The following is a 27,695-nucleotide window of genomic DNA, read 5'->3' as shown; positions in this document are numbered from 1 at the left end:
GGGGTGGTATGGCCGAGGCTCCTATCTTTCTGTTCAGCTATCTCTAGTAGTGGTGTCTATCACCTCATGGTTTAATATGGTTGCTGGAGCTCCAGGCATTCCATCTACTTTCCAAGCCAAACTGACAACAGAAAAAGGGAGCATGAAGAGGGCAAGAAACAAACAAACCAAACATACCTTTCAGCTAAAACAATCTCTTTTAGCAGCATTTCTCAAAGTTCCACACATCTCATTGGCCAGAACTTCTCATATGGCCCACACCACTAAGAAAAGTAGTCTTTTAGCTGGCCACTGGGCACACCGCCACTCTATATATATAATGAGGCTTGTGTTAAAAGGAGGGGAAGTGAATATTGGCTGTCAGCAGCCTCCTCTGCCCTCCTTTCTTTCAAGACCTGGTGGCCAAGCCACAGTCCACTCAGCATTCCTGTCTGGGGTCTTTCACCAACCAAAGCCCGTGCTTAGCAGATTCCCATCCTCCCATGTCCCCAGGTTCCTTCCTCTCTGAGGCCTGGTTTCTCAGTCTTTTCCACATCCCTTTGCCTGGTGGGGGTCTCCTGGGTCTCTGATCCTGGGCTGCCGGGGTCTTACGAAGGGTGGGATGGAAGGGAAAGTGTCTAGGAACACGTGCAGAGAGTTCTGTGGGCCCTTTCCTCCACTCCCGAGCCTCCCTGTCCTGTGGCCAGCACCTCTCTCTCAGCCACCCCTCCCTCTCCTCCGTGGTCAGCCTCCCCAAATGAGAAGGGCTGTAGAAGATTTCTCTGGAAGGTTAGTGATATTCAGAGGGGAAATGTTGGCATCCGGTGACAGTCCTGAGTTCAGATCCTCTCTGTGTAAATGTCTCTGAGACTCAGTGACCTGTCTGCCAGTCCGGGATGGTAGGAACAGCCTCACAGATGTGGCTCAGCTGAGAGGAACAGGAGATGCCGGTCTGCAGCTGCCACTCTGATGAGGCGGGTCGTGCCCACCGGGAGGGGGGCTGGCAGAGACCTTCCTGCCCTGCTGGGACCCGGCCAGCTCCAGGCCCTGCGGTGGAGGCGAGCCACGCCACCTTCCCTGTTGTGCCTTCCACCTCTGCCCTTGGGAAAGGTCTTGGGAGTGAGGGATCTGGTCCTGTGCCCCCCGGGAATCGGCCAGTGTACAGGAGAGTCCGAGTCGCCTGCTGGGCTCTGAACTAGGGTTCGCCACAGCTGACACTCTGGGCCTTGACTCCGGGAGAAACGGCAGCCAGGAGGCTGGCTCCTGGGGGAGAGATAGCAGGTTAACACGCTGTTTCATTTCCTCCTTGTGATTTTCCAAAGTGAGCAAGTCTCAGGAAACAACCAGGCTCCGTCCCAGTGCCAGACTTGGGCAGACTGGATGCTGTGGCTCCTCTTTTTTCTTCCAGTCCCTGGAAATAGCAGAGTCGGCTCACCCCCTGTCTCACTTCCGGCCTCAGATGTAGGCGCCGCATCCTCTGGGGCAGGGGACCCTGTCTCCTGGGCACACGGCACGCACACAGCTCAATGCCTGGGTCACTAGATTCTGTGGTTCTCCACGTGTATGCCTGTCCTGGGAAAAAGGAGTAGCCATGTCCCTGACTGCTTAACGGGCTGTCAGCACAGACTGGAGAGGAAGTCTGCGGGAGCAGGTGCAACGAGGCTGAGGGAAACTCTCGGCTGCCAAAGGGCCAGATTGAACCGAGTGTGGCTGTGGCCAGGCGCCCTGGTGACCTGTTGACACCATTCTCAGGCTGCCGTCTGCCTGGAGGCTGGTGTGTTGTGACAGAGGAGGAGGAGCCAGGCCCCAGCGGAGAATTTGGCTCAAGCCTCAGACCTGACAGGGGCAGTGCATTCCTCTGCTCATTCATTCCCTCCACACCCACTTCCCGAGGTCCTGCTGTGAGTCAGCCCGTGGGCACCCAGTGGTGACCGAGACACCCAATTCCTGCCCCCGGGGGCTTAGGGACAAACGGGCAGGATCAACGGGGGCACTAGTAGGCCGTGTGGGCTGCAGGAGTTCTGAGCTGGGACGCCAGGGAGGACATCCTGGAAGAAGTAACATCTGAGCGGATGATGATGGGTCAGGCCCAGTCAGGGGCTGGGGTGGGGAGGGGCCGGGAGGGCCCCTCAACCTGTGGCAGGAGAGACTCCCACTGGTGGGGTTTGACCAGCGGCCTTTTTGAGGTGCTGCCTTCTGTCCCAGGGAAGGGGCGGGGTATCTGCGTGGGCGCCAGGGCCTGAGTGGCGCTGGCAGCCGGGGGAGCTAACAGCAGCTCGACTTCCCTACAGCCTTTTCTTCCTCCTTCTCCAAGGGAAGCCTGCACTGGAATTATATATGTAAGTGCTGGCTTTTGAGGAGTCTGTTCAATCGTGTCCCTGCCAGGCCTCGGTGCCTCCTTCTCGCCCACACTCTGCCAGCTTTGGGCCCCGTCCTGCATGAGGCCTTGTTGGGAGGGCTCAGGGCTCCCTCGGGTGCTGTTCCTCAACCCCCTACCCTGGAACCTGCTCTGCCTCCCTCGCCCAGGGATCCAGCTGGGGGTGGGGGGGGATAAATGGTAGCCCAGGAGGAGGGGCTCAGGAAGTGACATCGCTTGGCCCGCCCCCACCTCCTTATTCCCTATAAAAAGCAAAATGGTGACTCAGAGAAGAGAGTTGGAAGCGTCCTGCCTCCTGCTCCCACTGTTAATTTTTAGACTTGGAATTAGGCAGGAGGCAAAGGAAACAACAGCTCGAATACGCAACTGACGTGCTATTAAGCGGGTGGCAGCAGAGAAACCGCTCCTCCCTGGCTCCCAGCAGCCCCTGGACTGCTGGCGCTCCCCGGCCCCGCACGAAGCCCCGGCCCCCCGCGCAGCCCCCGCCTGGGCCAGGCTGTGGATGCTGCGGCCAGGAGCATGGCAGCCGGGGGCCGCCGCCGGCGCCCACTGCGCTACCAATCCCTGGCAGCCCTCGTGGAGGACTCTCAGTGGCCTTTCTTGTTCCTTGTCTCAGACTTCAGCTACGGGGCAGACGACTACGACGGCGAGGGGAATGAGGAGCAGAAGGGACCCCCGGAGGGCTCAGAAACCATGCCGTACATCGACGAGTCGCCCACCATGTCACCCCAGCTCAGCGCCCGTAGCCAGGGCGGTGGGGACAGCATCTCCCCTACCCCACCTGAGGGGCTGGCACCTGGGGTAGGTACACCTGCTTTTCCTTCTGGGTTTGGGAAGAGGAGGTTTTGGGGGAGGGGGTCGACGGGCATGGGTGTCATGGGCCAGGCTGTGCTTGGGAGGCTCCCCGGGGTGGGGGGACGTCGCAGGACTGGGGAAATTTGTCTGTTTCGGGTGCCCTTGTCAGCTCCTTCCAGCCCTGGCCCCTCTTAGACCAGCTCCCCTCCCACCCCACCTGCTGCTCCCCCTGCCTCCTCTCCCAGCCATCTGTTCCCCTGCGTGTCCTGGTAACCCTCGCCTCCTCTTTCAGCACCCCTGGCAGGACAGGGCCTTGGGGAGGGAACAGGCTCTTCTCTCTGGGCCTGGGTTGGGCCGTGGCTGCATGTGTGACCTGTGGCTGGAAAGGTACAGATGCCAGCCCAGCACACCCAGCACACCAAGGCTGGCCTCGGTGCTGCTGTGGGGTGGCGTGAGCTGCGTCTGCAGCATTCCCGAGGGCCAGGGACCCCCGTCCAGCCCTCCTCTGGGAAGGAATGAGCTCTCATGGTGTCCACCTCAACTCTTGTCGACAGATGGGAACTGCGTTCCAAAGACAAGCATTTTACAAGGACTAATAAGTCTGTTCTCTGAGACAAACCAGGGGGGTAGAAATGAGTAGAGGTTTGCCATCCTTGTAATTAATGCTGTTCCTGGCCACAGGGACTGGCTCTCTCTGGGCCTAGCTTGTGCACATGCCTCTGAGACATGAGCAAGTGAGGCAGAAATTCCTGGGGCTGTTGTTCTGAAGTTGGGGAGAGGAGAAGCAAAGCCTTGCCTCCACTGTGGGGGGCGAGGGGGGGGGCTTAGAGTGCCTGGTCCTGCTGGGTAGAGGGCTTATCCAAGTGTGTTTTGTGGGGGTCTCCTTCCTTCCCTCTAATACCCCCAAGGAGCCATCACTGAGATGCTGTGAGACACTTGTTCCTCTCCTACAGCGCCCAGCACCCCGCCCCCCTGCAGCCAGGGAGTGCTACCTGGACTCCACTGTTTCTCAAGAACCCTCTGCTTCCTTTCTTTCCAGCCTCCTTGGCCACCCTCCACCCCTCTGCTGAGCTCTTACCCCCCTCTTCTCACACCAGGGTGGCTGTTATAGCCTTTGGCAACAAGGGCCTTGGCAACCAGCTTCCCACTTGGGGAAAGCCACATTGTTGCCATGGCAATGGAGGCAGAGCTCAGCCGGCTGCCAGGCAGTGAAAGTTTGGGAAGGGATGGTGGGGGCAGGTGAGAGGTAGAAGGGATGCGGAGAGTGTTGGTCAGGTCCAGGCCCCCCCAGCCAGCATTCTGGTGTGTCGCTTTGTGGTTCTAGGAAAGGTGGCAGGCGAGGGACAGCCATCTTGGACATACAGGGCAAGATCTGGTCCTGGTGGAGGGGAGATGGGGTATTCTGGGACCTGAACTGAGGTCAACAGGGAGAGCAAGAAGACTCTGGCTTCCCGTCTCTGCCGTCAGATCAGGTCTCTCCTGGTAACAGGGCTCAGAGACCCCCCTGGGGCACTGGGCTGTCACCCCACTGTGACTAGGTACGGGAAGATTCGAGGTGGGACACAGCAAGGGGCCAGGGTGCTGGCTGAGGGTTGAGAACTTGTGGCCAAATACAGCTGCTTGCTGAAGAGAAAAAGTGTCTTCGCCAGTTCCTTTTTGCCTCTCTGCCTTCTTCCTTGCTTCCTGTCCCGGTTCCTTCCCTCGTCATGTGACTGCCCTGCTGGGGTACATCCATGTTTCGATTCCCTGGGGGGAGGTGCTGTCAGGTGCTCTCACTCTCCAGACAAGCTCAGTTGTAACGGGGAGGTGCCCCTGCCGGGAGCACCTGGGCCTCAGGGCAGTGGCTGACGTCAGTCTGTGGTTGCCCACTCTGCCTGGTGACTCACGAGGGAAAAACGTGGTTTGAGGACTTTGAAATCCAGAGTTGCTACAGTGACAACTGACTTAAAGTGCTTGGATTGAGTTTAACACCATTGGCTAGAAGTCATGCAAGGCAGAGGCAGGAAGCATTTGTCCAGCTTGGGGACCTCAGCAAAGATTCCAGACCAATGCCTCCCCTGCCTCCCCACCTTCCCTCCTGGGGTTGCATTTTCGCCCTTTCCAGTGTGTCAGTACCCCCATCTAGTGGACTCAGTGAGCATTGATGTTTACGTTGGGGTGCTGGAGAGTATTTCTTCCTGAGTACTTGGGGAGCAGTTTTAGTTAGAAGAAGAAGAAGAAGAAGAAGAATGAAGGAGGAAGGGGGAAAGAAAGCAAGTAAGCCAAGGTTTCTGCTACTTGGCTGTGCTCATTTGGCCAGGCAGGTCCCTACACCGCCGGGCTTCCTGTCGGAGCCTTGGGAACCAAGGGGACTTTCAGACTAAATTGGACAATTGTTCTAGATATTTAGATATCTGGGCCCTGGCAGCTGGGCTTCCATACCCAAATATGCAGCACCTTGTGCCTAGAAGCCCAAGGGTTGGTCTTTGTATTAGGCAGGATTCTCCAGAGATACAGATATAGAATGTGTATATGTGTGTGTGTGTGTGTGTGTGTGTGTGTGTACATATACATATGGAGAGACAGAGAGATTTATTATAAGGAATTGACTTAATCATGCAGGCTGAGAAATCCCAAGATCTACAGCCAGCAAACTGGAGACCCAGGAAAGCTGAGTCCAGTCTAAGTCTGGGACCAGCAGAGCCGATGGTCTTTTGGACAAGAAAGCCAACAGGCTCGAGTCACAAAAGCTGATGTCCAGCCTGAGTCCAAAGGCCGAAAAAGACCCACATCCCAGCTTAACGGTCAGACAAAAGGAGCTTGCTCTTACTCAGCAGACTTATTGTTCTACTTAGGCCATCAGCTGATTAGACAAGGCCCACCCACCTTAGGAAGGGAAATCTGCTGTACTCAGTCAATTGAGTCAAATGTCACTCTCCACCCAGAAACACCCTCACAGACACAACATGAATAATTTTGTCCAAATGTCTGGGCACCTGTGGCACAGTCAGGTTGAGTCATAAAATTAAACTCACAGTCTTACTCTTCCAGCAGCCCAGAGAACGGAAGGAACATGAGCTCTGGATAGATGCACGCCTGCTCCCTCTAGCTGTGAGGTGTTGGGGGAGCGTCAACCCCTCTGAGCCTCAGCCTTCTCGTTTCCAAGTAGGACTGACTACCTGAGAGGAGAGACCAGTCTATCTAGCCCAGGTGAGGCCTGCAGCACCGGGCGCAGCTCACTGTGCGGGCTGAGTCTTTGGTGACTGGGGTCCACAAAACTTTCCTCACCAGCTTTCAGAGGAGTGGGGAGCCGGGAACATTGCAAGGGCTGGGTCTGATGTGTGGTTGCTGGGTGAGACTGAATCTGCTTTAGCAACCTCTTCTCTGGGGTTGGGTCAGTCCTGCCCCATGTGGGAGCCCGGACAAAGCCAGGTCTCTATGGTGCTGGCCGCACACACTTTTCACTCCCCAGCATGGCATGCCCACATCCGAGGCATCTGTGTGAACCCTGAAGCCCTGCCCTGCAGATGCCTCACCCTCCCTGAGCCCAGGCTGAGCAGAGCTCCGCTCCCTGGCAGGGCCAGCGCCACAGGGGTTCGGTTCAGCTGACAGAGCTTGCTTTCACCCTGGGACAGAAGGACAGCTCCCCATCCTCACCAACCTGCCTCTGCTAGGCCCATGGCCTTACACAAAAGCTTGCTCCCACAAGCCATGGACTCTTGTCTACCCTCTTGGGAGATGTAGAAAAAAGGGCCACAAAGAGCAAGAAAAGCTGGGTGTTGTCTTAGTGCTGCCACTTTCTAGCTGTGTGACCTGCGGGATGCTGGTCACCCTCTCTGAGCTCCAGCCTTACTCATCTCTAAAGTGAAGATACTGAGAATTTCCTCCCTACTGACTTCGCACGGCTGTTGTAAGGCTTCTGTGAGAAGGTGTTGGGTAGGGCGCTTTGTCAAGTCTGTATACATTTCAGCTAGGACTGCTCAATGTCAAAGCCATTCTCCAGTTCCTGTGATACCCACAGCAGGTCAAAGAGTGTCTGACAAAAGGCTGAATGGCCGGGTTCTGACTATAGCTTGCAAGAGAATCCAAAGATAAGGATGGGGGAGCTTTGAAATGATTAGCATTGTCACCCTCATCTCTCTCCCCCTCTTCCCTCCCTCTCCCCCTCCTCATCACCATCACAGATACTTAGGTTTTTGCCAGCCTTTTACATGGGTTGTTTCATTTAAGGCCAAACACACCCTTGTAGGTAGGTGCAGTGATCATCATTTTATAGTTGAAGAAACCGAGGCTCAGGGAGGTGGCTTAGTTTGTCTCAGACAAGCCAGTGGGGCCAGAGGCTTAAACTCGGCTCTTTCTGGTGCAGGAGTTCTCTGCCAGCTCTGCTCACGTGCCACCTCCCTTGCAAAGCATTTACAGCCCAGTGCCCAGCCCTTTGCTGTCTAGGCAATTCACCCGCTACAGCCCCGACCGTCTCCGTGGCCCCGACAGCAGCTCCCAGGCAGGCGGCCCCCTAGGGCTGCTGCCCTGGTGTTTGCGGAGGGGCACTGAGAAGCCCTGGGGTGGCCGGGGAAGGAAGGGAGGGCACGTGCAGTCTCAGGGGCTGAAGCTGGGACAGTCTTCTGCCTCCTCTTCCCTTCCTCCGTCCCTTCTGAAGACTTGGGGTTTGAGACTCGAGGTTGCAAAACAAGGAGTTTGCTACCAGGTGAACGGAGAAGCCACGGGGAAGGGGGGGTGTCGCAGTCTGCTCCGGCGGGCTGCGCTCAAGGCCTGAATGGGGTGGGCTAGCGGGTGGTCCTCGTGCCTCTCGGCGTCTCCAGCTGCCAGTGGAATCAGAGACATACTGTCCTCTAGTCGCCAGCCTCCTGCCTTAGCAGCCTTGCTCCTCGTTTTTCCCTTTCTGGACCCTCGGTCCTCGCTGCCAAGAGGAGACTAGCTGGCCCCCCCTGCATGCCAGGTGCTGTGTGGGGGGCCCACCAGCCTTGTGGCCACCTAACTCCTCCAACCCTGGGGCGAGCCCCCTGTGGTAGACGAAGAGTCTAAGGCTGGGGGCATTGCTCAGCTCGTGTGAGTGGAGAAGGAGGTAAATAGGGAGGCTTAGTGCCCTGGGGGTGACCCTCAGCTCCCTCCAGAGCTGGCCCTTCCTGTCCTCTGCGGCCCATCCCCACCGTCGCTCCCGGCTCAGAGCTGGCCTTCCCTGATGAAGCACTCCTGGCTAACCAGGAGCATCCCCGTCGCCCTGCCAGCCAGCCTGGACCCCCCTCTCCCTGCCAGAGTGCTGGGGTCACATCTGCCAGCCAGACTGCTCCAGAGTAGCGTTTACTCAGTGAAGGTTTGCTGCTCTCCCACAGGTCCCAGGCACTGGGTATGAAGGTGCACCCAATGAGACCCATTCTCTGCCCTGGAGCCCTGGAGCCCTTGGGGGTGGGACAGGTAGGCAGACTGACCTACGTAATCATACCAGCAGGTGTTAAGTTGCCCCCAAAACAAGTGCTGGGAAACCCCCCCAGGGGGTCTTCACATGGAGGCATTTGGCCACACACAGGTGAGCCTCCAGGCGGCAAAGGCGGGGTGGCCTTTGGGCTTTGTGTTCTGCCAGGGTGCAGAAGGGCGGAGAACTGGGACCAGCAGCTGGGCTCCTCTCCGACTATTTTCCGTCATCGCCACCTAGTTTCTCCACTAGTGGGAGCTAGCACTCTCTTTCACTTGGACCATGCTCTCCCGACTTGGGACTGGTCGCTTCTACATGGAGGGCCACACAGACCCCTCACCCTCCTGCTTGTATGGCAGAAAGAGGAAGGGTAAGAGCAGAAGCACTTTCACAGCACTTACTTAATGCCGGGCACTGTCAGAGCGCTTTATCGATGCTGACTCATTAGGTCTTCACCCTGACCCTGTGAGATGGGCACCACCACAATGGCCCCCTTTTTACAGATGTGGAACAAAGGAACAAAGAGGCTACATAACCCTCATAAGGTTCCACGGCTGGTGAGTGTTGGGGGTCCTTGTCACCACCGTCCTCTGTGATCTCTCCAGGACAGGAGCCTTAGCACCCGTTTCTGCTCCCTTGGCTGCGTGACTCTGGGCACCTTGTAGCATCTGGGTCCCCTCGCCTGCAAATGAGCATAAGTGCCTCCTATGTGGAGAGGCTGCTGCGAGAACCAAGTGACGTGTCGGCTGTGAAGACACCTAGTGTCGCACCACACGGAAGACCTGCTCCCCAGCGGGTGGCCGAATGTGAATCTCTCCTGGGATGTGAGAGAGGTCCCTTGCTCTGCGCGAGCCCCCCGCTCTGGCTGCTCTTGGGCCTTCCCACCCCTGCCCCTGTCTTAGCAGGAGTGGTGCTGCTGCCAGCTGCGCTTCCTGCGGGGCGGAGGTCGCCCTCGAGAGGGTGCCACCCTGGGGCTTCAGGGGAAAGAGAGGCACTAGGACCCAGTTGCTAGAGTTACCTGGAGCCATTTCCCACTTGGCCATCATATGCCCTCCCTTCTCCCACCTGCCCCCCTCCCATGAGGGTGTCCCCCTCAAGCCCACATTGCTGGACGCTGCAGTATCACCAGGGGCTGTGAGCGGAGGAAGGGGGAAGTGCTGGGGAATACAGTAGCACTCGGCCTGCTGTGTTGGCCACCGGTGAGTGCTCGCCTCCCCCCTCTTCAGAGCCTGGTTTCTGGCTCAGGACCGTGTCTGGAGCAGAGCCGGTGCTCTGGAAATGGCCAGATGATTCTTTGGTGGGGGAGGCTGTCCTGGGTGTGCACTGTAGGGTATTCAGCAGCTTCTGTGGCCTCAGCCCTCTAGATGCCTGTAGCAACCCCAGTGGTGACAACCCGGAAATGTCTCCAGATGTTGCCAGATGTCTCCTTGGGAGCAAGGTCACCCCTGTCTGAGGACCACTGACTGGTCTAGAAGGAGGTTAGAAACATGAGGGTCTAGAACAGTAGCCCTTGGGGTGGGGCAGCAGGGTCGGGGAAGAATAAGGGGTCCTTCAGGGGACATTTCGCATTTTCTAAGTGGGAAAAGGTAGGCATGCAGAAAAGACTTAGCAAGTGGCAATAACCCCAGGAGGCTTACGGGGCAAGGTGAGGGGTCTCCTAGGAAAAGTAAGTCAAGGTGTTCACGTTGCCTAGATGGTTTCTATTAAACCAGTTTCTAGCCCTGGATGGTATGGCTCAGTGGATTGAGTCCTGGCCTGTGAACCAGAGGGTTGCTGGTTCAATTCCCAGTCAGAGCACATGCCTGGGTTGGGGGCCAGGTCCCCAGCAGGGAGCATGCGAGAGGCAACCACACACTGATGTTTCTTTTCCTCTCTTTCTTCCTCTCTTCCCCTCTCTCTAAAAATAAATAAAGAAAACCTTTAATTTAAAAAAAAAATAAAATCTTAAAAAGAAAAGAGAAGAGACCAGTTTCTAGTCACACAGGGCCCCAGCAGGCTGACATGCTAGGGAGGGTGTCTGGGCAGGGATGAGAGGGGCCAGCTTACTCTCCACCCTTTTTTACTCATTGCATTTGAAGGTTGTGAAAGTATTACCCAATTAAAATTAAAGAAAACTGTCTTGTGTTGCTTTGGGGGGGCAGGATGAGAATAGAGTTGCCAGGAGGTAAGACTTGAACAGATATTAAGAATATTTCAAGTGTTAGAAGGCCTCGGGAGGGTTCCAGCAGAGGTTCCTGCCAGAAGGTAGAGAGGCTCTGTCTCTGGCGGGACTGTGTGACTTAGGGTCCCCGCAGCCCCAGGAGCCCGCACCGCGGAGCCTGTTTTTACGAGAACCACCCAACCAATGTGAATCCTTGATTCATCTTCTTGGGAGGCCCTTTGCCTCGCCCTGTAAGCCTCTGGGGTTATTTCCACTCACTAAGTCTTTTCTGAGCACCTACCATTCACAACACAGTTCTGGATGCTGTGGGGAATTAGTATGAACAGGGCTTGTGCCTCATCCCCCCGCCCCTCCACACACATACGAGAGAGACATACAATCCCTCTGTTTCAAGGCTGTCTGTGCTATAACCTTGAGAGATGTACAAGGTCTGAGGGGCAGTCATGTGACCTCAAGTAGGGGAATCAGGGAGGGCAGCATGGAGGAGGCAGCTTCAGAGAGTGGGCAGTGTTCTGCCTGGGCACCAGTCAGGAAGGACATTCTAGATAAAGGTGTAAGTTCTGGAATGTGGGGAAATCTCTGGAGATTTAAGAAAAGGAGAGTTGTCTGGTCCCATGGGGGTACTGGGCTCACTGGAAGAGGTGGGAGGTATAGCTAGGAGTGGGCTGGGACCCCCCCTTCTGTATGCCCCACAGTACCCCCCACCCCACCGCCACTGCCAAAGAAGAGAATCGCTGGTGCCCACTGCGGGCTCACCACATGCCAGGCACTGCCCTGTGTGCACCCGTCCTCGCTGCAGCTGGAGAGTTGGTGCTGTCATCATCCTCACTGTGTGGATGAAGAAACTGAGGCCCACAGAGTTTGAGTGACTGACCCAGAGTCACACAGCTGGCCAGAGGCGGTGAGGGGATTCAGATCTAGACTCCAGGGGAGTGTTTTGGTTTTGTGTATCTGTTATACTGTGTAAACAGTGTCATGCACTGGCTTATACCTAACACCTGCTCTATGCCATTGAAACCTACTGCGATGTTTGGAATGACTTCTGTGACAGAGAAAGAGCAGGTGGGGGAGTAGCACGGTTATTGGGAAGATGAAGAATCTGACCCCATCTGCGCTGTATCCGGCACCACCTGCCCCTGCCGCTGGCCCCTTGAGGTCACTTCTCATCGGCCCGGGGATGCTCCAGGAAATCTAGAGGTGGGGCCTATGCTTCTGTTGAGAAAGTTGGGAAGCAAAGAGGAGTGAGGAGGGCTGCAAGCCTAGGGCAGTGCCTGAAGGACAGACTTCTCCTGGTCCTTTCTGGGGACAGAAAGCAGAGGTTGCTGTCCTGGTCGCATCAGTTGAGTCACCAGCGAGAGCCCACTGCCCTTGTTCGGGCTGACTTGGCTTCCTGCTGGGCCCAGGGCAGGCAGTGTTTTAGAGAAAATACCCTCCCTGCCTCCCTCTGTCCTGGGGGGTGCTGTCCAGGCCCTGCCTGGCCTGACCACTTGACCCCCGCCTACCTCTGCGGCCTCATCACCAACCCCCCAAGTGGAGTGTGAGCTCTGCAAGCTTCATCGGTTTTGTGAGGAGACGTTTGCTCAGTGTGAATTCTAGTGCCTAGAGCTGTGCCTGGCACTCGGCGGGTGCTTAGTGCGTGTTGTTTGAATGAGTGAGTGAGTGAGTGAGTGAATGAATGAATGACACTCGCCACCCAGACTGACCCCACACAGTCTCGTCTGCCCCGCAGCCCCCATCGGCACGGCTGACCCCTGTTCATTTTTCAGTGAGTTTTAATGTCACCTCCCTCCCATTTGCTCCCTCGGAGGCCCCTGTCTGTGCCCCCAGAGAGTGCTCTGCTTGCCCAATCATAGCACTTACCCCACTTCTTTCTTTTAACTTCTTCATTTTCCCTGATTACATCACTGAGAATTCTAACTTTATAGAAATGTCTAATACAGAAAGTGAAAGTCCCAAGTTCCATCCTACAGAGAGAGCTTTGGTTAAAGAGTTGGTTGTATGTCTTATGTGTCTCCTTTTTTCATGTGACATATCTATATATCTATACATGTGTTTATACATAAAATGGGGTTGTATTTCCTACTGTTGGCACTGTTACACAGTTTGTTCTTATTTTACTTAATTAGCCGGACATCTTGAATATCGGTAGTTAAAGGTCCCCCTGGTTTTTCTTTATGACTATATGCAGTGTTTCATTTTATGGATGTACCATAATTCACGTAACCAACTCCCCTGAAAGTGGAGTTGCTGAGTCAGAGGGTGTGAACACTTTAAATCACGACAGATGTTTGCCTGTATCCTTTCTGAGAGAGCTGTTCCTCAGCGCCAGAGTCCTGAGATGAGGCACCTCTCCGGGCACTGCCGCGGCCCACAGTGTCGGCCTGTCCCGGAGACCCTCCGCTCCGTGGAGGTAGACGTAGCGTCCTGTTGTCAGCCGCTAGCACCATGCCTGGTGCACAGCAGGCGATTAATAAAGACTCGTTGGCTGAGTGGGTAAGGGAACGAGGGCGTGGAGGATGCGTGTGAGAGAAGGCCGTGGGGCTGAGGAGGGCAACTCGCGGTGGCTTTGAGGGCGTGGGCGTGGTGAGTGGCAGGTGTCTGTGTGAGCTCTCCTTGCCCACGGGGTGTCCAGGCCCCTCACTGTCCAATAAGGTGTGGTTCTAGCCGCTTCTCCAAGCACTTCACCTGCCCCTTTTCTCTTCTGTCCTCCAGCCGTGCTTCCTGGGGTTCCTTAGAAAAGGGTTTCCTTTCCCACCTTCCTCCCTTTGCCTGGAAACCCTTGCCCTTTCCAGATGCTGCTCAGGGGCCGTGTCCTGTAAAGCGTTTCCTCTGCGGCAGGGTTAGTGCTGATCAGTGCAGACACTGCCCTGTTTTCCCTCGGCTCCTGAGCGGGAGAGCACTCCGAGCACTCATCTCCCGATGAGTGTGATGAGTGTGTGTTCGTGTGCCAGGCAGGCCTCCTCTCTGGGTACGAGTGAGCAGGCGAGTGAACAGATAGACGGACAGGAAAACACAGGAGGCGAAAATGGAATATCATTGTGGCTGTGTAGGTGTGAGATGCTCAAACCTTGGTTGTGGTGGTGGCACTGGAAAAGAAAAGAAGAAGCAAAGGGACTTGGTAAAAGGGATGTGGGGCCCGAGGGAAGGACGACTCACAAGATGGAGGCGCTGCCAACAGAAGTGGAGAAGCCAGAAGGGGAAGCTGGTTCGGGGAGGGGGAAGGGTCGATAGGCCTGTGTATGTGGAGCTGAGGGGCATGGATGGGACTCAGGGGGGGAGATCTAGCTGACAGCACAGATGCCACATTTGGAGCTGAGCAAGATGCTGGGGGTGCTACCACTGGCCTAGGCATGAAAAGGACGAGTTCTCTGAAAGCAGAGCAGAGGACAGAGGCCTGGGTCCCGAAGGGTGACTCCACATAGACAGGGAACAGCAGAAAGAGGAGCCAACCGAAACCAGAGTGTTCAGGAGAAGCTGAGGGATTTGAGAATGTTCAGACTGCAGAGGCCAAGGGACAGAGAGGGGGGCGTCTGATTTTGGAAAAAGGCAACCTAGGGGCCTCTGGAGCAGCTGCTTCTCCCAGAGAGGAGGATTGGGAGCCAGGCTGGAGTAGCTGGAGTGTGGTGGACACCGGGAGGAAGCTCAGGTCCAGGGCTGGTTCAGGACATTTGCAGGGGAAAGGGAGGGCGCATCACTGGGACTTGTGAGTCACTTCCCCTCCAGGGGGAGGACCGAGGGCCTCTGAGTGCAGTCAGTGTGCCCGGTGGAGCTGGAAGGACGTTCTCCTTACTCACTGGAATTTCCAGCCTACTGGGGTGGGGTGGAGTAGAGGTGCCATGGGTGTTCAGAGAACAGCTTCTGAGGGGCTTCAGCGTTTGGGGAAGAAGTGGGTCTCAATCTCACCATGCTGAAGAGGGACATGGGGAACGGAGATGAGGGTACTCCAGAAGACTTCTAAGGCACCTCTTGCTCCTTGGATGGGGGAGGGGACACAGGAGGGGCCCTTTCCCCCTGCCACCTCCTTGTCTGACCGTGGGCACAGCCCGTGCCATGCACTTGGAGCCTGTCGGATGGGAGACAGAAACTGGCACAGAGCCCCAGGCTGGCACACTCATGCCCTGGGGAATGCCAGGCCTGGTTGTTCCCAAGCCCTGGGAACAGCCTCATCCGCCCAAACCAAATGAGGAGTTGTGGCTGAAAGGGCTCTTCAGATGTGCCCTGGCTATTTATAACCCAGCGGGGGCAGGGGCAGGGGCAGGGGAAAACCAGTGACTGAGGGAGACGGTGGGGTTTGGGGTGGGGCATGCCTCTGTGGAACCCTGTCAGCTCTGAGGTCCCAGGGAGCCTCTCCCAAATCCCTTGTTGTTTCAGCTTTGGTGACAGGGAGGAGCCTATCACTGGTGAGGACAGGTCCTTTTCTCTAATAGAATGGCAGGAGCCCCACCTAGAGCTTAGGAGAGGAGGTGGGATAAGAAACCATGTCCATTCTTTTCTTTTTCCCTCCTCTCTTCTCCTTAACGCTCTACCCAGCTTGGAGGTGCAGGCAAGGGCCCCTCGTTCAGCTGAGGTGCCCACTGGGAAGGAGAGAGGCGATGACACCAGGCGGGTGAATGATGCTACATGGGTGACCATCCTTTGGAATGCATTTCCAAATGAGTTCCGAGGAGTTTGACTTTCCCCACTGTGGCCACACAGTTGCCATGTGATGGGGTGTTACATGTGCATAAGGATGCCAGTGGTAACACACATGAGAAATGGATGGACAGCTCAGACACTGTACCATTAAGAGCCACAGTGTCTAAGGCAACTGTGTACTGGGAGCGAGAATTGTGAGCTGGAAGCATCAGGAAGGTTACAAGGGGATCTCTGGCTGGAGAGAGGGTTGTGGGGCTGCTGGGAGATTGGGGTGGGGGTTGCTGGCTTGAGTGGGGCTGGAGCTTTGGAGCTCAGCACCCAGAATCTTGAGTTTTCACTTGGTCTACCTAGTTGGTGGCATCTATTATGTGGGTTTACAAAAAATAAGTGTTGGGTTATTATTGTGTGAGGTTGAATTTGATTCCAATGAGGAAAGGGGACAGAGGGGGTATTCGGGGAACCCCCACGCCCTCCCAACTGCCACCCTTCTCTGAAGGAGCAGCCAGCTGCAGGGAGACAGCAGCCTCGTCTGTGGGCCTAACTCCGTGCACAGACGAGCGTTTCATTTAGACCGTGCCATGGTTTGTTTTATTTTTTTTTTACTTTTAATTTTTTTTTACATTACAGTTTCAATATTATTTTGTATTGGTTTCAGGTGCGCAGAGTAGCGGTTAGACAATCACATACTTTACAAAATGTTCCCCTGATAGTTCCAGTACCCACCTGGCTCCGTACCTAGTTACCGCAATATCATTGACTGCACCGTGGTTTTTCTTTTTAATGTAATTTATCTGCCGTCATTTTAAAATCGAGAGATATCACCTAAGAACCCAGATTTCCAGCTTCTCTTGAACAATCCAAAATGGGGCTACCTTGAGCCTGCGTTGCCCCTGGCAGCCATCAGCTGGAGCTGAGTTCACCCAGTTCCCACCTGGCTCGCTTCACTGATTGGTCTTATCTACACCATCGTGGGTGCTGGAGTTTGCAACCTTTGCCCTAGGTGTTGTGAAAGAGCTTTTCCGGGTGCTGCCCCAAGCTCCTCCCCCGCGAGAGTGGGTGGATGTACATCTCTAACTGGAATGTTTCCCTTACCTCTGCGTGGATTCGGCTTTGTAACTGTTGAAGCAGCCCAGGGAAGCAGGCTGGGGCGGCGATGGGCAGGCAGGGCTGGGCATGCTCCCTGTCCTGGGGTCGTGTGCACCGGCGCCTGTGAGGCTGCCCCTGTTGGGCTGAGGCCCCGCTTGATGGATAAGAGCCCCAAGGAGGTGGTATTGCTAATCTCAGCAGCATCTGTGTGTAGATGTGGCACGGAGACCGTGGGGGTGGCCCTGCTGCAGACTCTCTGGTTTAGCACTTGTGCTTCTGTTACGGTGAGGCATGTCAGGCCTTCTTTGCACAAAGGTTTGTTCCCCCGGCCCCCCGGGAGGACTGGAAACTGGTTTCACACTAGGCTCTGGCCTCCGCTCAGCAAAGGTGTTAGAGCCTGAGGCAGAGGTGAGAAAAGGACCCAGTCTTATCGGGATTCCAAGGTGACACCGAGGTTGGCCCGGGTCGTCCGTGAGGCTGTGCCGGCAGCTGCTCCTCCGCTCCGCCCCCTGCCTGCTCCCGCCCGGCCCAGGAGAGGGGCTGTAAATAAAGCCTGTCGCTGGGAAGCCGACCTTCCCTTGCGCCCTGCTGCCTGCGGCCTCCTTGCCCCTCCTCCGCGCTCTAGAAGCCTCCGCCAGCCGGCTGGCCCGGTGACCACAGAGGGAACGGCTCCACCTCGCAAGTCAAGTTGTGCATTTCCTGTATATTAATAGCAAACGCGAACCTTGGAGCTCAGAAAAGGCGAGATCGCCCGGCCGGCGGCGGGGCGCCGGGACCCACCTCGGGAGCGCCGGCCGGGGAGCGTGGGGCCCCGCCTGCGCCCGGCCCGCGCGCACAGCAGGAAGGGCCCGGCGGCCGCGCAGGGGCGCCTCCTGCTCCGCCCGCGCGCCTTCCAACGCTGACAGTCCGGACATCGCGGCGGCCGCGGCGGCGGGGGGCTCCGCCGAGAGGCGGCCGAAGCCCGTGGGGCTGCCCTGGAGGACCCGCTTCCACTTTCTCGGGGCGGGAAGCGCGCGAGGCGGGCCCGCAGCCCCGCGCTCAGGAGGGCTGGGAAGCCGCTGCAGGAAAAGGTTCATAATGGAGCCTTTCATCGCGAGCCCGTGGCCAGGTGCCAGGACTGACTCCGGGGAAGCCAGCATGCTGGTTTAGGCCTGCCCTGCACGCTCTTCCCTCCCTGCCCGCCTGCCTCGCTCCCGAGCGGCGGCAACGGCGGCTGCTGCTGCCGCCACTGCTGCGTGGACCCTGCTTCCTGTTTGCCCTCCGCGGCTCCGGCTGCCATGGAAGAGGAAGAGGAGGCAATAGGCTATTTGGACAAGGTTCTGGAGGATGAAGATGTGTTTCTCCTGGAGGAATGCGAGCTGGGAACCCCATCCAGCCCTGGCTCAGGGTCCCCCTTCTTGGTGGCTGTGAAGGTGGGAATGTGACACGCCCTGGATGCTTGCTGAGGGAGGGGGCAGGGCTAGCAGCTCTCAACTGCGAAGCTGTGTGCGGGCAGAAATGGCTGATGGGTGCGCAAACCTCGCTCAGCCTGAGAGGGGCTGGCGCATGCCTGCGAGGGGCTGAAAGGGGCTGTGCACGCTAGCAGCTGTTCCTGGGGCAGAGGTGCTGCGCCTGCCTCCTCTCCTGGAGCAGTTGTCCTCAGGGGGAGTGGTTGTTGCTTTACCCAGGCCAGCTGTGCCGCGGGCTTTCTCTGGCAGTGACATGAGTCACCTGGTGGGCATGTCAGCGGTGTGAGCCTGCTGCCCCAGAGGAGCTGGCTGACTTGAAACCAGGAGGCTGTAATTTATTGTTTCCATGGCAACTGTAGGATGAGTGCACTTACAGAAGTTGAGGCAAAGGGGGCCACTCTCATTCCAGCAAGGAGACTTGGGGAATCTCGCTAGGACAAGAGGGCATTTGGGGAGTGAGAGAGAGAGAGGTGGAGAGAGAGAGAGAGCACGCTCCAGAGGTTACTGAGCTCCCTCGAAGGAAAAGAATTGGAGCCACCGAAGTGGGCTCCGGAGGTGACAGCTGGCTCTGAGGCAAATGCCAGGTAGGTAGTTGCTTTTTCTAAGGCGGGCGTAGGCAGGAAACATCTGTGGGCCCCCCTCCCACTTACCCACTCTGGGGCTGTGGGCGCTCTCGACAGCAGTGCCCCAGTGCTGGCAGGGGAGTTAAAGCTGGAGCAGGAGGGACTGGCTGCATCAGTCCCTCCCCTTCACTCCTCCCCAGGGGCAGGGCTGCCTGTGAGGCATGGCACAGCAAACCTGTCTACCTTTCTTTCTCCTAAGCCCACTTCGAAAAGCTCTAACCTCAGCCTTTTACTCACCTCCTCTCCGTGTGTTCTGTGGCCAGAAGCAGGGCCAGTTAGAAAGTATGGCAGGGAGTTTGAAGACTACAAGCTAGGCTGCCTAACTGAGAGCACCCATCCATGGGCCCCAGGTCTGGCAGTCCAGGCAACACTGCACCCCAGAGGGCATTGTGCCCAGAGCACTGCTGTGGGCAGGAGGCTGTCACTGGGCCTCTCTGTCCCTCCTGTAAGATGGGCATCACAGCCCTGCCCCACCCAGGCCACAGAATGGTTCTGAGGAGGAGCTAATGAGGATACAAATAGACCGCAGCCCCTGGTAGGCGGCTGATGTGGAGAGTCGGAGTGGAGCTGCAGCCGTAGGCCTGGGTGCAGAGCGTTGAGGAGCTGTAATGGGAAGCTGGCAGTGCCTAGTGGCCCTGCCCTGGTTCTCCTGGTGCTAGCTCTGAGTTCTGGGGGGAAATCTTCCCGATTGGGCCCATGAAGGCCTCTGCACTTAAGGTCTGACCAGCCTTCCCACCTGGAACAGGAAGGGAAAAAGTCTGATTATGACCCACGAGCACTGGCTGGTTCAGCAGTGTGTGGGATCGAGGTACGTGGGGCTTCTAATGGGCCTTCTCTGTGAAACCCTTCCCAGCACAAAGGGGATCCTGCTCTTTTCCTGCCATGTGGGTCCACCCTGACTCTGGACTCTGGCTTATGCCTCAGTCTCAGCCCATATTTCGTCCTGCTTGGAACCCTAGACATCTGCCCTCTTGAGTACATCCTATTCCCCTGGAGGGCAGGGGCCACACATATTCATTGTGGAATGCTGCACAGTGCTTGGCTGGTGCCCAGTGAATTTGGGGAATGAGTGAGGCTCGGTGGGGCCTGCAAAGGGCGCACCATGTCTTTGGCCTTGTTTCACATCAGAGGTGTTCTAAGGAGGCAGCACATGGATGCCAAGGTATCCTGGGCACACAGCACACAGAAACACTGCTCCTCCCAGATCCCTGTGCGTCTTCACCTCCACCTGGCTGCCTCGTGTTCTTGGACTGGTCTTCAGCGTGGAGGGCGGGGGCCTTTCCTGAGTGTTGGGGAATTCCAGGCCCCGTGTCTCATCCTGAACACCTCTAGGGTGCCTTCCTCCTCTACCAGGCTTGGCCGTCTTTAGAGAGGGAAGACAAGCAGGGTGGCTGGAGAGAGGTGGTGAGAAAGCTCGTTGATTCATTCAGCAAACACTCTCAGGCTGTGTTCTGTTCGCAGCACCCTTCCTGGGATGGGAAGTGGGCAAGATGAACAAAATATGGTTGGTTCTCACAGATAGTTCACGGTGCCGGGGGCGGGGGGTGAGTGGGCAGAGAATAGAAATACGATGAGAAAGTAGTCAGAGCCATAAGAATGATTTTTTAAAGTATATTTTATTGATGATGCTATTATAGTTGTCCCATTTTTTTCTTCCCTTTATCCCCTTCTACCCTGCACCCCCCTCCCACCCCCTTCCTCCCCTCAGTTCATGTCCATGGGTCATACATAAAAGTTCTTTGGCTTCTCCATTTCCTATACTATTTTTAACCTCCCCTTGTCTATTTTGTACCTATCATCTATGCTACTTATTCCCTGTACCTTTTCCCCCTCTCTCCCCCTCCCCCCTAATAGCCCTCCATGTGATCTTCATTTCTGTGATTCTGTTCCTGTTTTAGTTGTTTGTTTAGTTTGGCTTTTTGGGTTCGGTTGTTGATAGTTGTGTTTGTTGTCATTCTACTCTTCATAGTTTTGATCATCTTTTTCTTAGATAAGTCACTTTAACATTTTATATATTAAGGGCTTGGTGATGATAAACTCCTTTAACTTGACTTTATCTGGGAAGCACTTTATCTGCCCTTCCATTCTAAATGAAAGCTTTGATGGATAGAGTAATCTTGGCTGTAGGTCCTTGCCTTTCATGATTTTGAATACTTCTTTCCAGCTCTTTCTTGCCTGTAAGGTTTCTTTTGAGAAATCAGCTAGTAGTCTAATTGGAACTCCTTTGTAGGTAACTATCTCCTTTTCACTTGGTGCTTTTAAGATTCTCTCTTTCTCTTTAATCTTGGGTAATTTAATTATGATGTGTCTTGGTGTGTTCCTCCTTAGGTCCATTTTTTGGGAACTCTCTGAGCTTCTTGGACTTCCTGGAAGTCTATTTCCTTCACCAGATTGAGGACATTTTCCTTCATTATTTTTTCAAATAAGTTTTCAATTTTGTGCTCTTCCTCTTCTCCTTCTGCACCCCTATGATTTGGATGTTGGAATATTTGAAGTTGTCCTGCAGGTTCCTAAGCCTCTCCTCAATTTTTTTGAATTCTTGTTTCTTCATTCTGTTCCGGTTGAATGTTTATTTCTTCCTTCTGCTCCAAACTGTTGATTTGAGTCCTGGTTTCCTTCCCTTCACTGTTGGTTCCCTGAATATTTTTCTTTATTTCACTTTGCATAGCCTTCACTTCTTCCTCTTTCTCTATTTTGCATCTGTACTCAGTCATTTCTGTGAGCATCCTGATGACCATTGTTTTGAGCTCTGCACCTGATAGGTTGGCTGTCTGTGAGAAGGATTCTGGTAGGACAGGACTAAGTTCGCAGGAGGGGGATCTGCCTCTTGTCGAGTCAAGACTGGACTCAACGCGATGCACGTGTGCGTGTGGTCGAGGGGCCTTTCTGGAGAGTGCGCTGCTCCTGTCGTGGCCTGCGGGCTGCCTTGGCACGCTCTCACAAGATAGACGCTCTCCAGCAGCTAGTAGGAATCCAAGACATTCTCTCTTTTCTATTACTTTCCTTCAGGAGTCCTCACCTTAAATAGTTGTCATGATCCTGAGCACGTGTCTAGATGCCAGTCCTATAAATCAATCCTGTTTTTGGTGTAATTTCCAGATGCTTCATCTTCGGCGGGGGTGGGGACAGATGTGAAGATGGCAGTGGTTGTCTCCAGAGCAGGAGCTTGCTGTGTCTTGCAACCCACACTCGCCTTTGAGGACTTAATGGTCTATAAACTTATAATAATGTGAATACTGATAGCAACATCACCTCCCAGCTGTAAAGTGTCCCATACTTTCCAAAAAGCTTTGATACAATTCTATTTAAAGGTACATAGGGATAATAGAGTCCTTGCAATATAAATGCTTCTATTTAAGGGAACTCATTCTGTCAGGAATGAAAATCCTTTTATAATGCAGATTAACCCTTCAGGTGTTATCCTGTGCCAATTGTTAATGGATTGTCTGAAACGCCTACATTTTGTCTGTCCAGTCTGCCCAGACCTCTTCTCCCTCCGAGGGCAGTGGCAGCCATGCCTGGGCCCCCACTTGGGTGTTTCTCAAAGTGGGGGCCACGTGTGTGGTGATTCGAGAGATGATTTTACATGGCATCTGGGTATGGATTTTGCACTTAGGTATATAGTTAGGTATATACGTTAATGTATATTAGAAAAAATGTGATTTGCACCTCTTTTCTGTGATTTCATATGTCATACATGGGATAAGGTTGTGCTTTTAAGAAGTCAGTGGTTGTAAAGAACAGTATTAGGTGAGTAATGGCGCAGGGGGTATGTGAGCGTGACAGACGGGAGAGGTGGGACAGGAACGCTGGAGTTTGGAAACACTCCTGGACCCCACGGGCCCGCCCAAAGCTTCCGTCAACCAGGTACCCAGAGTATGGGGACCACCGTGGGAAGGGTGGGGTTTGGGCTCCATCCACCCCCCAGCATTTGCCCGTCCTCTCTGCTCTTTGTTTTGTTTTGTTTAAATAATTTTATTTTATTAATTTGTTTTTTTGTTCAAGTACAGTTTTCTGCCTTTCCCCCTCTCCCTGACCCCAGCCCTCCCCTTCTCTGCTCTTTTTTATCCTCTGAGGAATTTGCTGAAAGACACCTCCCCAGTGCCTGGCGCTGCAGAGAGGAGAGAGTGGTAGATTCCCTGCCGTTGTCACCTTGGAGCAGTCCGGCCAGCCTGAGGTGGGGGCTGGGTTAGGGGCTCAGCCCCCAGACCCAGCAGCATCTGCTCCGAGCAGAGCCCGCTCGGTGCTCCTTGCAAACTGGCAGGGCCCAGCCCAGGAGCTGAGTTCCCCCGATGGAAAGCCACTTGGCCTACGGTTCTGAATGGCAGGCGGCCCTCCAGTCCTTATCGTAGTCTTGGAGGAGATCCCCACTCTCGTGTCTTGGCTTGGCCTAGAACCAAACCTTCGGAGGCTTTTTTCAGCCCCTCCTTTTTTCAGGAGACCGGGCCAGAGCTGGTTCAGCCTCACTTGTAGACGCTGTCCCTGTCCGAGTGACTCGACCTGCTGGATTTGGGGGCCCCGAGCTGACAGACTTTGAGACTCGCAGGTTGTGTAAAATGCTGGGGCGAAGGAGCCCACCGTGGACGCATTCCATAAGCTCTGCTGCGGGAGGAAGTGTGGACAGTGTTCCTGGGCAGGCAGCTTTGCTGTGCTGGGGGCCCCCGAACTCCAGAGCACTCACCCTGGGGGTGCCGGGCGCGTGGGCTCCTCTGGAGGGCTCTCTGGGACGGAGCCGGTCTCCCTCGCTTGTGTCCTCGGTGCATGGCTCCTCGTGAGGCACGAGGGAGTGAGTGTGAGCCCTGATATTTTGTGACATGAGAATAAATTCAAGAAATTTCAGGAAACAATTGTGAATTTCCAGGTACACATGGGGTCTGAGGAAAGCAAAGAAAAGGTGGAAGAGGTTTTTGGTGGCCACGGAGAGCAGGCCTGTTGTGATAAAATGCACGGAATGTAATTTCACGCCACCCCCCCACATCAGCCCAGACTTCAGAGTGATTGTGGCCCAGACTGGGGATTCTTGGGGGTGACTTTTTAATCCCTTTGGGGAGCCCCTTCAGGATCGGACTCTGAGGTGGAAGTCTCTTAAGGAGTGGGTGGGTCTTGCTGAAATGGGCCGGACACTGGGGTTTGTGCTCCTGCCCCGGTGGACGAAGGCTTGGTGGGCTGTGAACCACTGGGTCCTCGTCCAGCCAGCTCTGTGGTTACGGTCACAGTGTTGCCGTAGTGACTTCCAGGACCTCCGACAAATCCTCTGTTCACAGGGAACAGGAGGGGAATGGGGCGCATCCCCCCCGCCCCCAATGCGGGAGAGCTCCGGTTCGTTGGTCGTGCTGGGGAAGCCCCGGGGTTTGTGGGATGTGCCGCCAGGGGCAGGGGCCCTGCTCCAGGCTCTGATCTTGTTCCTTGGAGGGTGGCTGCCCTCCTGCCGTGCGGGCAGCTCCAGACAGCGGCAGTTTCCACTGTCTGCGACGCGGGAGAATAGTGGTAACACCTTCTGGAGTGTGGGGTTTTGGTGAGTGAAGCCGTGGAAAACTTAGGGCAGCGCCTGGTCCTTGTGAAGCCATCAGGAAGTAACTGTTGTCCCTGCCTAAAGCCTGGCGCCCGTGCGAGGCTCCTGCTGCCCTTGAAACAAGTTACTACACATTTAGGGGCTTCAAACAACACACATGTATTCACTCACACATGGGTCTCCAGGGGTCAGCTGGGCTGCGATCCTTCTGGAAGCCCTGAGGGAGAGAATCCGTTTCTGTGGCTTTTCCAGCTTCTGGAGGCCTCCCGTGTCCCTCGGCTCCTGGACCGTCTTCGAAGCCGGCAGTGCAGCACCTTCCGGTGCCCCGCCAGTCCCCCCCACCCTTCCCCTCCCCTCTCCTTCTGGGTCACGGCACCTTCCCTCTGACCCTCTTGCCTGCCTCTCATAGGACCCTCGTGATACACAGGGTCCACCTGGATAGTTCCGGATAATCTTCCCATCTAAAAATCCTTAATCACATCTGCGCAGTCCCTTCTGCCATATAAGGTAACACATCCATGGGTTGGGGGCGGGATTAGGGTGTGGACCTCTTGGACAGGACATTGTTCTTCTATCACAGGGTCAGATACCATTTCAGAGAGTGGGGGTGGGGCAGGGCCAGGCAGCAGCTTCCAGCAGACCTGCCAATGGGTTTGCTCATGGAAGGCCAGGGGTTAAGTCTCTCACCTGGGGAACGGGTGGGAGAGCAGGTGAGCACTCACCCCCCGCCTTGCCTCCTCCCCCGCCCCAGGGGAAGCACCTGGGGGAAAGCCGCTCTTCCCAGGACCTGGGAGGATGCTTGCAACGGGAATGTGAGAGTGAGGAGGTCATGGGAGTGGGGGAAGAGCACAGGGTTTGGTGTTCTGGCCGTGTGACCCTGGGCTAGTCCCTTCCCTCTTCTAAGTCTTGTCTGTCTCTGTGAGCACGAGGGAAAACTGCAGCACCCGCCTCAGCGAGGCATTTGAAGGCCGAATGAGAGCATGGAAAGGACCTGCGGGCCTTAGCAGAGGTCCGGTGCCCGCGGGCTCGGGGTGTCACGTGGTGCTGGGCTCCAGGGGCGTGCGCAGGAGTGCCACACCGGCCCTTAGGAGGTCCCACGAAACCCACGGGCGGGTGATGAGAGGAGGCACCCACGGGTTCAGGGCCAGCGCCACAGACTGCAACGGGAGAGCTGACGCTGCGGGCCGGGGCTTTGGCTGCGCCTTGGAGGAGAGGCGGGATTCAGACAGGGGTCTGGTGGGCGTTCAGTAAATGCTTGTCAGGTGAATAAGTAAGTGGAAGAATAACCTGAGTCCCCTGGGTAATCACGTTTCGCAGTGTTGGTACTCAGTCCTTGACAAAGATCAGATGTGAGGGGCCGTACTCCGAAGATTGGTCCGGCTTTGGTGTGTGGAGCGGAGGGAGGAGAGGCAGGGCCAGGAGAACCGGCCGTGGAGCGGGGTGCTGTGGGCCCCCACCGCAGCAGCAGGGAGGGGTGGGTCAGGAGGGAAGAGTCTTGGTAAGAGATCAGCAGGGTGGGTGTTCAGGGCTACGTGGGGCGTGGTCTCCACCACAGGGGTGGAGAGATGGGAGGGCAGGAGGCCAGCTGGGGCCCGTGCCTTACAAAATGAGGCCGACGGGAGGATGGGGGGCCCCACAGCTAGCACTTTTCCTTGTGAATTTGAACCTCTGAGGACAGGAAGGTGTAGTCAGAGGAGTAGCTAAAAGGCCACACAGCTGGGTCCCCATGGCCACTTTCACCCCATTCTTTCCACCCCTGCCCTCAGTGCGGAGCTCACTTCCTCCTGCCCCTCCTGTGTGACCCTGCCCTGCCTCAGCCTGGCTCTGACTTCCCTTCTCAACTGTGCCCCCATCAAACTGCTACCCTCCCCCCACCCCCCCACCCCCTGCCACACACGAGGCCAGGTCCTCACTGTTAGATAGATGGTTGAATTAGGTGGATGGGTGGATGGGTATCAAGGAAAGGAGGAAAAAAGAGAGAAACAAAGCAAGATGTTAGTGTAGGAATATGGGTGGTTGTTTTTCCCTTGATATTTTTGTACTTGCCAAATTTTCAGTATTAAGTATATTTGGCATTTATCCCCTACAAAAGTGTTCGAGAAAGCCTAAAGGCCAGAAAACAGACCAGTCGGGATTCTGGCCTCCTTTCTCATGAGCTGTTGGCTTTCGGTTTGTTCTTGGACAGGTGGAAGCAGGGAAAGGCCTGGAGATGAGGAAGCTGGTTCTCTCAGGGTTCCTGGCCAGTGAAGAGATCTACATTAACCAGCTGGAAGCCCTGTTGCTGGTGAGTATGCGCTCCGGGCCCCCTGGGCCCCCTGTTGGACAGTGTCATGCTCTGAACTGCTTTTGGAGTTGGGAAGGAAGGAGGACCTGAACCAGTCCTCCCCTGTGGGCAGGCACTGCTCTGCTTACAGCGTGGCGTCCGGCAGCTGGGCCGTTGCCGCAAAGGGCCCCCACTCTCCGTTGCCTGCTCTGGGAATGGCAGGAGAAGAAGCACAGCTAGGCTGGGGGTGGCAAACGCCCTGTCACCCGTGACCGTGGCACGGGCATTGCTAATCGGCTTGTCCACGTGAGGCTCTACCCACCGTTCCCCGCTGTGCTCTGGGAGTCTCTATCGGTCCATCCATCGAGGTGAGACCTCTCTGTCATTGCTGGTCCTGCTCCTCCCCCTTCCTGCAACAGTGAGCCCTTTGCACCGCCCCAAGGCCCTGTGGCAGGGATGTGAGGTGGGGGCTCTCTGTGCTGTTTGGAGACATGCCGTCACCCTGAGGCGTTAGACCAGCCCCAGCCCTTCACGAAGGTGCCACAGTTTCCTCTCCAAGATGGGGGCATTGTTGTGAGAATCTGACCGGCAGGCTATTAAAATATTTTCAAAAAGTAAAAGTGCTACACAGATGTAAGATGTTTCAGCCTTTGAAGAAAGTGCTTATTAGATGTGTCTGGAGATTATGCAGTGTGATTATGGCAGGTAAAGTTCTTCTCCCCGTGGGTGCTCTGCAGTCGGAGACATAAGATGCTATCAGTAAAAAGGGGGAATAAAAAATGTAGATGCAGCCCTGGCTGGGCGGCCCAGTTGGTTTGAGCATTGCCCTATACACCAAAAGGTTGCGGGTTTGATTCCTGGCCAGGGCACACACCTAGGTTGCAGGTTCGATTCCCGGTTGGAATGAACTGATTGATGTTTCTCTCTCTGTATCTAATCAGTGACCGTGTCCTCAGATGAGGATTGAAAAATGTAGATGCAGAGCAGTAGAAACTCACTGATACAAGAATCGTAAGATACAGATTTAGGTACTTATGAGATGTTGTCACTCGGTGTCCAAGTGTCCATGGGGACTTGGCCTTTATTAGCCAAGGAATAACTACTGAAGTGTGCAGATACTTTGTAACATGCTGGATTGAGTCTGTGGTGAATCTCCCTGGGAGTTTGTCAGAATGCACAGTAGTGTTTTCAAGTGTGGTGGATAAACGAGGATTCTGGTCTGAGGCCAGAGCCGGGGCAAGGTCAGCTCTGCCTAACAGACATATTGCGTTGTTGAACAAATTGTGTGTCTGGCCATGAGGGGGTCGGCCCAGCATTTAAATACAAGTGAAGAAGAAAATATCAGCAGATCTCACATACGTACTGTTTCCTGAAACTTGCGGTTTGTTGTATGTCTGTGTGCACAT

The 27,695-nt window shown here is 55.5% G+C and overlaps 1 protein-coding gene across 4 annotated transcripts in view; it reads left to right on the top strand.

Moving 5' to 3' along the window:
- Positions 1–27,695, top strand: part of ABR (ABR activator of RhoGEF and GTPase) — a 172,749-nt gene that overhangs the window by 76,531 nt on the left and 68,523 nt on the right. For 3 of the 4 annotated variants that reach the window (XM_045837276.1, XM_045837279.1, XM_045837277.1), the window contains exons 2-3: positions 2,973–3,157; positions 26,212–26,310. In XM_045837276.1, the coding sequence (XP_045693232.1) occupies positions 2,973–3,157; positions 26,212–26,310 (284 nt within the window). Of the gene's footprint in view, positions 1–2,972; positions 3,158–17,001; positions 17,856–26,211; positions 26,311–27,695 lie in introns of those variants that run through there. The other variant, XM_045837278.1, reaches the window with a different exon arrangement.

This window comes from Phyllostomus hastatus, unplaced genomic scaffold, assembly GCF_019186645.2.
Source record: "Phyllostomus hastatus isolate PE091 unplaced genomic scaffold, TTU_PhHast_1.1 phas_contig_210, whole genome shotgun sequence".
Taxonomy (NCBI): Eukaryota; Metazoa; Chordata; class Mammalia; order Chiroptera; family Phyllostomidae; genus Phyllostomus; species Phyllostomus hastatus.
This window is presented reverse-complemented; position numbering and strand designations above follow the sequence as displayed.